The 12,739-nt window shown below is 40.0% G+C and overlaps 1 protein-coding gene across 4 annotated transcripts in view; it reads right to left on the reverse strand.

Annotated features, from left to right (window-relative positions):
- Positions 1 to 1,256: 1,256 nt before the first annotated feature.
- The window catches only part of greb1l (GREB1 like retinoic acid receptor coactivator), a 46,130-nt gene continuing 34,647 nt past the window's right edge, over positions 1,257 to 12,739 (reverse strand). For all 4 annotated transcript variants that reach the window (XM_043220651.1, XM_043220653.1, XM_043220654.1 and 1 more), the window contains exons 19-34: positions 12,256 to 12,392; positions 11,009 to 11,348; positions 10,812 to 10,927; positions 9,704 to 9,954; positions 9,084 to 9,613; positions 8,037 to 8,139; positions 7,801 to 7,956; positions 7,355 to 7,500; positions 7,064 to 7,225; positions 6,211 to 6,415; positions 5,380 to 5,548; positions 5,095 to 5,301; positions 4,861 to 5,002; positions 4,201 to 4,401; positions 3,863 to 4,001; positions 1,257 to 3,154 (exon numbers count right to left, since the gene is read on the reverse strand). In XM_043220651.1, the coding sequence (XP_043076586.1) occupies positions 2,991 to 3,154; positions 3,863 to 4,001; positions 4,201 to 4,401; positions 4,861 to 5,002; positions 5,095 to 5,301; positions 5,380 to 5,548; positions 6,211 to 6,415; positions 7,064 to 7,225; positions 7,355 to 7,500; positions 7,801 to 7,956; positions 8,037 to 8,139; positions 9,084 to 9,613; positions 9,704 to 9,954; positions 10,812 to 10,927; positions 11,009 to 11,348; positions 12,256 to 12,392 (3,168 nt within the window). In that variant the 3' untranslated portion in view covers positions 1,257 to 2,990. The remainder of the gene's footprint in view (positions 3,155 to 3,862; positions 4,002 to 4,200; positions 4,402 to 4,860; positions 5,003 to 5,094; positions 5,302 to 5,379; positions 5,549 to 6,210; positions 6,416 to 7,063; positions 7,226 to 7,354; positions 7,501 to 7,800; positions 7,957 to 8,036; positions 8,140 to 9,083; positions 9,614 to 9,703; positions 9,955 to 10,811; positions 10,928 to 11,008; positions 11,349 to 12,255; positions 12,393 to 12,739) is intronic.

The raw sequence follows: 12,739 nt of genomic DNA on the forward strand, positions 1-12,739 counted from the left end.
AATTCACAGAGCATTCTAACAGAGCATCTGTCTGTGTCTCAGATCCACCTAAGTGAGAAAACTGTGCGAATTTGTGTGTGTTTGGGCATGTAAGTAGGGCATCTGGGCTCTTCTGACTATAATAGGATGTAGCAAAGTATCAAAACACCGCCTGCCAGATTTATTTTGGACTCTGTGGTTTACACTTCACCCGAGCGCCTCACTCAATAAGCACATAAAACCACCCCCGGGCTTTCACCTTTGGCAGACATCGTAGGAATATCTTGACAACCTGAGCGGACCGATAATGTGTCACACTGCTTGAACGGGGGTTAAAGTTCGTCACTTCTCTTGGGTTGAACCGTGGTGTGATTTTACACAGTGTCCAACAATATTGAGGACAGAGGTGACTCTATACAAGGTTCATTACAGGTTGATGACTGATGGCTCGACTCAGCAAATAAATACAGCAAACATATAAAACAAGGCATTGTAAATGTGTCAGAACAGCTTAGCAACAATAGATAAAACAGTAAGGAAGCATCACATTTGAGCAAATGGCATCTTGTACAGTAATATAAACGAGATAATTGATAACACTTCAGGGAACACTTGACTTTTCCCTCAATAAACTCCTAATTAGTAGTAAGGTAGTTTAGGTATTGGGCAGGATTGGGGATGTAGAATCATTTTAATTAGTGCTAATAAATGGCTAATGTTGTAGTAGCCTAATGTGCATGCTAATAAGCAAGCTAAAAGATACTATAAAATAAGTAATTATGGACTTTAAGGACGCGACACTTACCTCAGTACTGTGAAATTCCACGAGCGAAATGCTAGCGGGAGTTTCGCCTGAGGGAGGCAGAAGTCGAAATATTTCCACGCGGTTTCTGAGTGGGATCAAGCGCGTTAAACATTAAACTCACTAATTCGCACGACTGAACAGTACAAAATGGGTTTAGTTCGAATTTTTACCTCAGGCTAAAGACGCCATCGTTATCGTTATATTTTCGCGGGCGAAATCCAGCCAGGGAATTTCCAGCCAGATATTTATTTAAACCGCTCAAAATGACCATAGCAATTATTAATTTGTTAGAATTCTTAGAACGCATTCAGCCAATCATATTCAAAGGATGGAACGGAAATTTATGTAGCATTTGGTCATTTGATTTAGCCCACAATAAACACGTATTATTATGCGAGGGTGAGAGGGTCACGTGTTTAGCTGAGATTTCTACATTTTTGACATCAGAAAGATTCACTTAAACACTACGAGGTTGTTGATAACACTTTATTACATTCATTTATCTCAACAGCAATAAGAACATGTTTCTGAAATCGAATGTTTACTAAACCAAAGCCGGCCAGTAGATCGCGAGGTAGATGATTTCAAATGGTTCGGTGCTACATATGTTCAGAATATTCACAGCTGACAGGAAAGATGCAAAGATTGTGAAAAGCAAATTGCATAATTTATGTGCACATCAAATTATCTACAAGTGAGACACATTCGAAAGGTTTGTCCAGTGGGTATTTGGCTTTTCTCATCATCACAATCAGTATCACTACGGGAACTGATGCATTTTATTCTAAACACTCCAGTTGATTCATAATAATGTAAACCATGTACTTGTTAGGTTTTACATTAGTTCATTTCTAATACATCATCTGTACATGGGTTCAAGTGTGCAAAGCTTTTGGTGACAAACTCAAGGACTTGACCTAGCAAAGCATTCCTGATATTTCAATGATTATCAGTCCAAGAAGCTTTTTATCAATAAATAAAAAAATCCCTCAAAAAAGGGATCCATTTTTCTCATTTTTTTAAATAAATCACCCGAAACAGTAACTAATGGGTCCTAGGTAGATTCTTTGTGCCATGGAAAAATAAAAGGACGCGTTTGACCCGTGACACATACGGCTCAAAGTGACTCTTCAGTAAAACTAGCCAGAATCCAAAGTGTCACACATATATATATGTATATATATATTAATATCGGCATTTCTTAAAATGTAAACAAAGCTTTTTCTTTTAACATCCAAAAAGTCCTAAACACCAATCCATAACATTCATCTTCGCAAACATACCGTGTGAGCCAACTAGCTAGCGCCATCATTGCGAAATGGTCATTGTCTTTCCGGTTTCACTGACATCACTCTTCTGGAGTGGAGTTTGGGATTGTGTCATCGTCATCAAGGTTACGTTAAGGCATTCACAGTGTGCGACTCCAAAACATTCACAGCTGCTTCAATAAAGGGAATGTTTCACTGATGATTAAGCGACGCTAGCTTGAAACAACATGACCTTTTAACATTTGGGATATGTGCCAGCTAGCATTTACAATCATAAAAAACATCGGCCGATTTGGGCCGGAATCGAGAAGATCTCGAATTGCTTTCTTTAACGTATGCTGACATTGGTAATTGAACTTTGCGGGTGCGTTGCAATGCCCAAACTTGAGTGACAGACAACTCTGAGGAGCAAGCAATGGTTTTTGGATTACGTCAGGTAATGTCTTTGGCAAGATAAAGGATTATAAAAGATTCTTTGTCTTTTCACCATTGGATTACCCAATGAAATGCTCCCAAGACCACACACTTTAAAGCATCGTGTGCTGTTGTGTGAGCACCCGGATTGATGAGTTTATAAGTCTTTACAGCATTATCGATGAGCAGTACATAAAGCAGACAAGAAGAAAGAACAGCAGTAGTAAGTCCTTTTGTCTCGTGACAAAAAACCCTGAGATCATATGGAGTGTTCCGTGCGTGTTAGGACACGCGAAATCACAAAAACAAAAAAAGTTTTTCCAAAAGGTAAAAAAAAGGAAAACACAAAATCTGTATCCAGCACAGTATCTGTCAGGTATCTATCCTCAAACGTCGTCTGAGGTAGTGCTGAACGGACGAGAATCTCAAGTCTTATTCTCTTCAGAAGCAGAAACCTTCCCCGAGTGTCTGAGAGTTTGGAGAACATCTTCTCTGTGCGTTGCAGGGAACTGGATAAGAGGACGTTAGATATGGCGGCCGGTGAGGAAGTAGAGGGGACGGTCCTCGCTGCAGTTAGCTGTCTGAAACTCGTCCCGCAGACGAAACTGCCACTCGTCCTCCAGCTCCAGACGCACAATAGTCTGACGCAAAGAGCTCCGGTCCTGACAGATCACGCACAGCGTGGCACCTGCAAGAGCAGCGACAGAAATGATGATGATTTAAATCTGCTTATAGGACCGCAATGTGCTTACGAAGTGCTATTCTGTTCTGATGAACTTTTTTTTTGAAATTTTATGGCTCAAAATTATCGATTTTTCTTTAATGCCAAAAATAATTAGGATATTAAGAAAAGGTCTTCTTCCATGAAGATATTTGGAAAATTTCTTGTGGTAAACATATCAAAACTTTGTTTTTGATTAGTAATAAGCATTGGTAAAAAAAATTTTGTATAAGTCTCTGAGAATGGTTTTGTGGCCCAGCGTCACATATATTGCACGATATATTCAAGCGAATCTCGTCAGTAAAGCTAGGTCTTTGTTCACAAATGAATATTGCCCAGCCCTAATTCATCATTTAACACCACTACTTTAAAATTACAGACGTTTGAAAGATTTAGGTCAGTAAATATTAATAAATAAAAAACATGTACATTCAGCAAGGATTCTAACTGATCAAAAGTAAGAGTAGGACATCAAATCAGAGTGATTTCTGAAGGATCACGTGAGTCGGAAGACTAGAGCAATGATGATGAAAATTCAGCTTTGCATCACAGGAATAAATTACTTTTTAAAATATATTCAAATAAAAAAAGTTGTAATAATATTTCACAATGTTAATCCCCAAACCTTTTTGGGAGTGTAAGTGTGTTTTAGATCTTTCTTTCAGAAGGCCTCACCTTTGAGGAAGTTGAATTTCTTCAAGAGGCTTGAAACGACAAAGGAGTCACACAAGTAGAGCAGCAGCCCACTGAACATCACCCCTTGATGACCCACATTCACCGAGTGCGGCCGAGAGCTCATGTAACACGTTTGAATCTGTCACACAAAGAACACAATATAACTAATAACTAATAAGCAGGACATGAACAATCAATACTGTGGCTTATTTACAGTTTTATGAAAAGAGCTGCGTGAACGTTCTTCAAAAAATCTCCTATTGTGTTCCACACAGGTTCGGAGGGATATAAGGCGAGCACGTGATCACTACATTACCTAGAGAGCGGTTTATTTTTACCTGTGGGCCGAGGTTGAGGTAGCTGTCTATGGAGAGCACAGGGTTAGCGCCGTTACAGAGGGCCAGAGGAAAGAGACGGTGGCTGCAGGACTGCAGAAACTTCTCCAGCAGGAACTGAGCCGGCGCAGACAGCAGTGTGTGTTCACTGTCCGGAGCACACACGTACTGAGACGCACACACACGCACCGGGGTCTCCATCCTCTGCCACACAAAAGACACGCGCAATTACACTTGTTCTTTTCGCAAACCGTTTTTTCCCCCCCAGAAATGTGATAGATAAACATATAAATAAAATAATGTAATATAATCTAATAAACACACTACAGTCCAAAGATTTTAAATATTTTAAAAAGATGTTTCTTATGCTTAATAAGGTGCATTTATTTCAACAAAAACACTGTAAAAACAGTAATAACAGCACTAACTGATTTATACAACTTTATTTATTTACAGAAATTGTACAAATGTAGAAATTTTAGGATGATGTAAATATGTAATTGATGTAAGTCAATAAGACTTGAGCGAATTGCATTGAAATGATCAAAATGACTTGTACTGGCGCCCACTAGTGAATATATAATGTCACAGCAGTTACCATTAACTTTGCTAACAAGCTAATATTAGCGTTTAAAGCGTCAGAAGAGACATTATGATGCTCACCATGAGTTTGGGTTTGATGAGGAAGTCTTTATGCCCTCCGATGGGGATGTGTTTCTTCATGATGCTAAAGTGATTGAACCGACAGAGCAGAAGACCGCTGCTGTTCGCCCTCAGGTTAAAGTCCACCTCTTCGCATGTGAACCTACACACACGTCCATGCCGTCAGACACTACTGGTACATCGTTCATACTACAAAAACTACACGATCTTCCCTCTCAAAGTGCAAACACTCACCGGTTGAGGTCATACTGGACGTTCTGGGTGAGGTCGACGTTCAGCGCGATGAGGTCGTGGAGGTGACAGCGAGAGAAAGGGCTGGCGGGAGCCTGAGAAGACAAGCCGCTGCTCCACTTGCGCAGGCCACACATGGCATACAGAGAGATCTTAGGAGTGGCCTCCACGTGCTGCAGGACGCTCTTCAGAGACACGTTCATGGCCTCGCTGAGGGAAAGGCATTAGATGTCAGGCAACGAAGACGCTCCAACAAATCCGTACAGGGACTGAGTCATCGTTACATACCCGTTTCCCTCGGGTCCAGGCTGATGGGCGTTCCACAGGACGCAGGAGTCGTCCATCATAACGATGAAGGGCCAGACGTCCTGGCGCTTGACGCCCTGCTCCTCTTGCCTGTTCCTCTCCAGCTCCAGGTTGTGGTAGGACAGTTCCTTAATCATGAATCGAGTCGCTCCTGAAACGCCACATTGATGCAATCGGTCACAACAAGAGACAACGTTTTTCTTAAAACTGTGAGCTATAAACACGCATGTTATGAATAGCTGATTCTGTGGAAATAAGTCTATTATTTTCCTATAATTTCCCTGAATACATAAAAATGCTGTTCTGACTTTCTAACTTGCGATTACGAGCATTTATACCATGCAACGTTTCATTATATTTCCCTGCGATTGCAGTTCATATCTCATTCTTGTAACTTTATTAAAGGCATCTGTGAGTTTATATAATGCACAGTTATAAAAAATTACATTGAATTATAAACTTAAATGATTTATTTATTTGTTTTTACTTAAACATTATGGATGCAATGACAACACAAAAGCCAACGATTACCATCACACAGTGGCTTATATAAAACAAATGTGCATTATAAAAAACTTTAATAATACTATTTTATCAAAATAAATTAAATAAAGCACTAACAACCACATTTCATAATTTTAATCACTACAATTTTAATCATATTTAATAAAAAAATACTAAATGCTCTAATGTAAATTTGGCCAACAATCTCTATTATTCTTTTTTTTAACAATCTTAAAGCCTACTGTAACAGATCGCAAGCTTTCAGAAACACCATTAGACTAGAGTTTTTTCTTCTCCATCTTCACTCACCCACTCCTGAGTTGTTGAACATGGCGGGCAGCACCAGAAGGATGTGGTTGGGCCAGTATTTCCTGTAGAGAGGCATTTCGTATTGCTTGACCACCAGAATGTGCAGGTGCTCGGCGCCCTCCATGGCGTGGTAGATGTTGAGCAGGCCGTGCTCCTGGCGGCCCGTGGTGGGTGTGAAGATGGGACTTTTCAGCACGCCGGACTCCTGAGTCAGCAAACACAGCCACACGGTCACTTTAAGACAACTTGTGCAATAAGACCACAAAACGTAATGTAAAAAAAAAAAGCGCGAGCAGTGACTCAGCAACCAACGGGACTTTTTGCATCGCTCAGGTATCCAGGTGCTTCTGACATCAGGATGCATCTAAATATATATTTATTTATATTGCTATTGAATGTAGAGTTTTTGCGGGCAGTTTTTCAAAGCTTTAATTTAGTGCTGTTTAGTCGAGTCTACTGTTGGCTTTTTATTCATTGTCGTAGCTATTTAGTGTCACAAGTGTCACATGATCCTTCGTAAGTCACTCTAATCTGCTGATTTGCTGCTCAGGAGACATTTCTGATTTTTATCAATGTTGATAACTGCTATTTTTTTGTGAAGACAATGATTCATGTTTTTTTCCCTTCATGATACGCAAACAGTTTAAAAGAAAAGCAAGTATTAATTTCCTTAACTGTTCGAAATCATATAATTTTATGCACTTTTTTGGCCCCCAGACACGGTCAGCATCTGTCTATTGATGTTTTAACAGGAAAAACGGCACACACAACATGAGGGTGAGTGAAAGATGAACTGTTTTTGATTTTTGGTTACAGCAGCTAACCGATTTTCGATAAAATGCTTGTCGCTCACCTTGTCTGAGATCAGCGGGAGCCGCATGCTCTCTAAATGACTGCCCTGCTGGCTGAACACAAAATGAGGCTCTTTGGCTTTAGGAATGATAAAGTGCAGCTGGACTTCCTCTCCCAGCATGGATGAGCAGAAGGTGAAGGCGTGGAAGGTGCAGTCGGACAGCTAGAATCACACACACACACACACACACACACACACACACACACACACACACACATCTTACATCAGCCATATACCTCTCTACACACGTTATCACTTGTGTTTGACAAACACGTGTTCATGTATCCTCACCTGAGCGGCAGGAGCGGGCTCGCTGTAATGGTGGCACTGCTCACAGTGGTGAAATGCATTGTGGGCCGCAAACAGGCTGAGTCTGACGGACACCGTGTTTCTCTTTGGCAGCTCTCCTTCTGCCTCCAGTCTTTCTGTTTTAACCCCTGTGTTTCAACACAGTACGTTAGCATACATGCTAGTTTCATGTTGCTCTGATGCGAGGCGCGCCGAAACAACAAAATAATAAAATCAATTATTACCCTCAAATGTATTTATAGCACCTTTGACAGACAAGGAGGAGTCAGAAAGTGCTTTACAGTAAAAAAAATAAAATCAAAACAAATTTAATACCAGCTGTGCTAAAACCGCAAAATTCAATAACAGCCAAACCACACTATTGTTCATTTTAAAGCGATTTTCGGTGTTTTTTTGGAGATTCTAAGATTAAAAGAGCAGTTTACTACCGTTCGGTGTCTTTGGCATCCTGTCTGCAAACACTGGACTAGCGTATCTGAACTTGGGGTCGCGGGGGTAGAGGTCAAAGGGCAGTTTGCGGATGTCCTCCACGTCTGGCCACTGTGGCCCACTGGCGGGAGCAGCCTTTGATTTGTCGTCTACATCTAGAGGTTTCAAATGAAGGTGGTTACGAAGGTCAAGGGAAGAAGCGCCGGGGGAAGTAAAGTGCAGAATTCTTCCTCACCCTCCTCCAGCTCTTCTTCGTCGTACACGTCCACCTCCAGCAGACGAATCAGCATACGAAACAGGATTCGCAGGAACTGCAGATACGCACCTGTTTTTCCGACCTTAAACAAAAAAGGAGAATGAGACACCGGCGGGAATGGGGCCAGTTAGCACGAAACACAGCAAATGAATGTGGCTTAGTGACAGACACTGGTTAGGCACAATTAAAGATACATATCTTATTCTGTGCACTCTTAATATTTAATACTTGATGTTTAAAATACTTTTGAAAAATGTTTTGATTATTTTGTACATTTTTTAAATATAGATTTTAAAATTTTTCATTATTTTTATACAAAATAATTTCTAAACTTTGTGCATTTTAAGTGCATAATGTGTATTTGAACTATTTGCCATATTTAATTAAAACAAAACGTCTTTTGCACATTTTGTGTAGTTTAGCTGTTTTAAATACTTTGCACATTTTATATTTTATGTGCTTTGCATTTCAACTATGTAGTCTGTATTTTATGTATTATGTATTATTAAATAATTCGATAAATATTGAAATATCTAAGTAAATTGTTAAATGCATAATGAAATTGTTAAATATACAAATACAAAAATAAATAAATAATTCATAAACGGATAAATACATGAATAAATAAATATTATTTATATATATTAGTTATGTATTTAACAATTTTTTGATTTTTTGAACATTTTATAATATATATTTTTAATTTGCATATATTTTGAGTTTTCCACATATTTGATAAAAACTTTTTTTACTTTTTAATAACTTTTAACTACGCATATTATAAATATTCTGTACTTTTGTTTTTTTATTTTGTACATTTTATATTTAGACTATATGCATTTTACTTATTTTAAGCACTGTTATGTATTTCATGCGTATTTCATATTGTTTTTGTCTATTTAATAAAATATTTACTTATTTATTATTTTTATATATTGTACCAGTATTGTCGATACAAACACAGTACAAGCAGTGATGCTCGACTTAAACGAAGCATTCTCTTTTAGCCGCTGAGCTGCTCCTGACCTGCGGCGGTCCACTCAGCAGAAGTCTTCTGGGATGGGGCGCAGCGGGCCCTTCATAATCAGCGTGGTGCTGCCTGGCCGTGGTCCACTGGCGGTAGTACAGGGACTGCTCTGCCCCTCCGAGAGCTTGAGGAACTGGCGGTCTGAGCGGGCTGCACCAGGAAACATCCGCGTGAGGCAGCAGAGACGCCGAGCTGGGCTGCCCCAGAGCCTCGGGGGCCAGCAGGGCATACGCCGCCCGCGACAGCACCGCCGTCCGGGGGAAGACGTGCGTCCGGCTGCATTCACGAGGGGCCTGCGTGGACTGGCTCGGCCGCTGAGCTCCCGGAGACGAAGAAGAGGAGGAGGACGAGGAGGCGGAGGAGAACGAGGACGTCCCGGAAGAGGATGGAGCCTGCGAGTCACACTCTTGTTTGAAGCGAACGGGAGACGAGCAAGAGTCCATTATATTTCTGCTACTGGACGGTTCACTGTGCGAGGGGGGTTTGTCCAAAACACTTGAAGAACTGACGCCGTTTTCGGTGGTGGAGCCTGAAAGAGGTTGAATGACGTTAGATCGTGCGACACCTCCAGAGCAGAATCAGGCCCAGCTTGTATACATAAAAACATCATATATCTCACCAGAGGTCCTGGTAGCAGCGCTGGCATTGCTGGGTGGTCTCTCCAGCTCCATCTGGAGCTCGTCGTGCTCTGTCGTTTCTCCCGAGCTCCTCTCATCGTCTGTCGGCCTCTCTTCTCTGACCGCTGTTGTTTTGGTCTCAGGTATGACCCTGCGTGTCACGTACGAGCAGGCCAAACCCACTTCCTGCTCCAGAGCCGTTCTCGTCAGGTAGCTGGAGTCGATCAGCCGCAGATCACAGTACTTCAGCGACCTGCACAAAATCACACGCAAATACACTTGGTCTTCAAGCGTCTCTTCGGAAGATTTCATTTGATCTTTCGGAAGGTGCGTAGTCTTTCTGAACATTTCAGAACTGTAGCCGTAACAACTGTAGTAACCACTAGGTGGTGCTCTTTTTTAACAAAATAAAAGGAGAAACAAAAACGTTGTAGCCACCTTGCAGAATTTTTTGTTTCATTAAGGTCATCATATAATACTTTCACATTGATAAAACATAATATTGATATTTGTAGTTAACAAATATTTGATTTCATTTATTCTACACCAATTTAATAAATAAATAGAAATTATATATATATATATATATATAAATACTCCACTATTGAGATTTGATCAAAAATACAGTAAAAATAGCAATATTGTTACATATGACTACAATTTAAAGTAAATATTTTCTTTGTGAATAAAACTGAAAACGTTGTTTATCCCTGTGCTATATATATATATATATATATATATATATATATATATATATAAAGAAACCATTTAAATTTAATTAATTATTATTTTTTAATTAACAATTTATAGTTATATTTGTGTTTCATTTAAGCATAATTTTTGCTTTATTCTGTGAACTACTAATGGCATTTCTTATCAATGAAAAAAAAATATGCATAAAATGATAATTTGTCAAGAAAAAGAAAGACGCCGTGTTTGTACTCATTTTTAATTGTACTCATTTTTAAATGTAAAGAAATCGGTATTTGGTGGAATAACCCTGATTTTTAATCACAACAAATGAACACGTTTGTTATTTTGACCATATATCAATTTCTTATTGACTACATATATAAAACAATGCATGAAAAACAACATCACGTGGAGTACCTGGGGAAGGTCTCTCCTAGAGGATCCTTTCCTGTGAGGATGACGATGCACGGAAGTCCTTCCAGATCTTCATACGTATGTGGGACCCATTCTTCATTCTTACAGCCCCTCCAAGCCTGAAATGCACAGATGGTTCACTCCAGCCTTATTCTGGTGGTTCTGAGTAGGCCACATTCACGAGGGGCGCCCGTTCTTACCCGCAGACGAGCACAGAAGTGAACGGGCAGGCTGATCTCGGCCGCAGGGCTTCCCAGCAGCACGGCGAAGCGGTACTGTAAGCCCAGCTTGTCCCGGGCCTCCTCCAGCCGCTCCTGGGCCAGCCGCGCCAGCTGCAGCGAGGGCACCCGCACCAGCAGCATGTGTCCGCAGCCGTGTCTGCTGCGGCCCGGCACGCTCAGCAGGTCCTCCACCATGGCCAGGGTCTGAGGGGTCACGTGGTCCCGCAGCGACGGGGCCGCCGTGAGGGCCATCAGGGCTTCGGTGTACTGCTGTATCAGCAGATAGCTGCGGATCACCATGCTGTGCAAATGAGGATGCCTGAAATCAAAAGCACAATAAGGGATATCATGCGTTTGCTTTCAAATGCACAAAAGCTGCCCATTTAGACGGATTAAATACTAAACTACTTCAAAAAAAAAGTATGCTTTATATTACGTGACCTTAACTACTATGTACTTGTGCACTTATTGTGTTCATATTTTAATGCAAAACACTTTTGCTGCTGTTGAGGTGGATATTAAACCTTCCCATAAAGCAAACCTGTTCGGTTAGGGACACGTCTGGTGGTATGGGTAGGTTTAAGGGTTAAGGTGTAAGGGATGGGTCAGTGGTGCAATTAGAAACGTAATTACAGAAATGTAGGTACAATGTAAAAACACTGTAGTCAAGACCTACACTTTTATGTTTAAAGGTTTACATTAGGGAATGCTTTTCACTATTACCTAGCATTTTGGCTGTTATATAGCACATATTAATGCATGACCATATTCTAGACTCAACCCAGTACCTAAACATAACTACAGCAACAACTACCTTACTAGTTATGAATAAGCAGCAAATTATGGGTTTATTAAGGGAAACCTATTCCTAAGTGTTCCCTAATTTAAAGTGTTTTCTGGATTTTATTTAGTTTTGCTTGATGCGCTAAAATGAAATAAGAAATAATAATGATATAGACATTAAAAAAATATTAATACATAACAATATAAATACATGCCTTGCCTTTTCTATATCATTTAAATTATATTACAGTATTTCAATTATTGTTACTTTCAGTCTAACCTAAGATGAACAAAATAAAAGCAAAAGAAACAAACACATAACAGTTGAAAATAACTAATTTAAACTACTTATGCATTTACTGTCATTTGATTTAAATCCTTATTTTGTTTCTGTCTTTTTATTTTAGCAGCACGTTCTGAGTGCACAAGAAAACTGGACCGACCTCTCCAGCAAGGTTTTGACCATCCGCTCGAAAGCATCGTCACATCGGAGGATTGGACTCGCTACTCCCCACTGCAGAGAGCTGCTGTAGTCCTTCAGCCCAAAGTAGACCAGGTCCTTAGGAGACGCCTCGGCCTGCTGCGACGTGCAAACAGAAAACAAAACTCATTGTTGCTCTCTTTTTACTTCTTGATTCTACTCACAAATCTAGAAGCACTTCTAGGTCATTATACGATAATACAGATTCATTTAATAAGAATCTATCAATAATATCACGCTACGGTGCGTTTAAAAAGAGACGTGGAAAAACAACAATCTTAAATTTCACATGGTTAAATGTTTGCTGATAAATTAGTGCATTAAAATGTGTGTTTATGTACATGACCATTGAAAAAAAAAAATCGAAAGAAGCCTCACCAAGTCCAAATTTATTTGATTTAAATAATACAGTAAAACAGTTACATACTAAAACAGTTTTGCAATTT

This window comes from Puntigrus tetrazona, chromosome 2 (genome assembly GCF_018831695.1).
Source record: "Puntigrus tetrazona isolate hp1 chromosome 2, ASM1883169v1, whole genome shotgun sequence".
Taxonomy (NCBI): domain Eukaryota; kingdom Metazoa; phylum Chordata; class Actinopteri; order Cypriniformes; family Cyprinidae; genus Puntigrus; species Puntigrus tetrazona.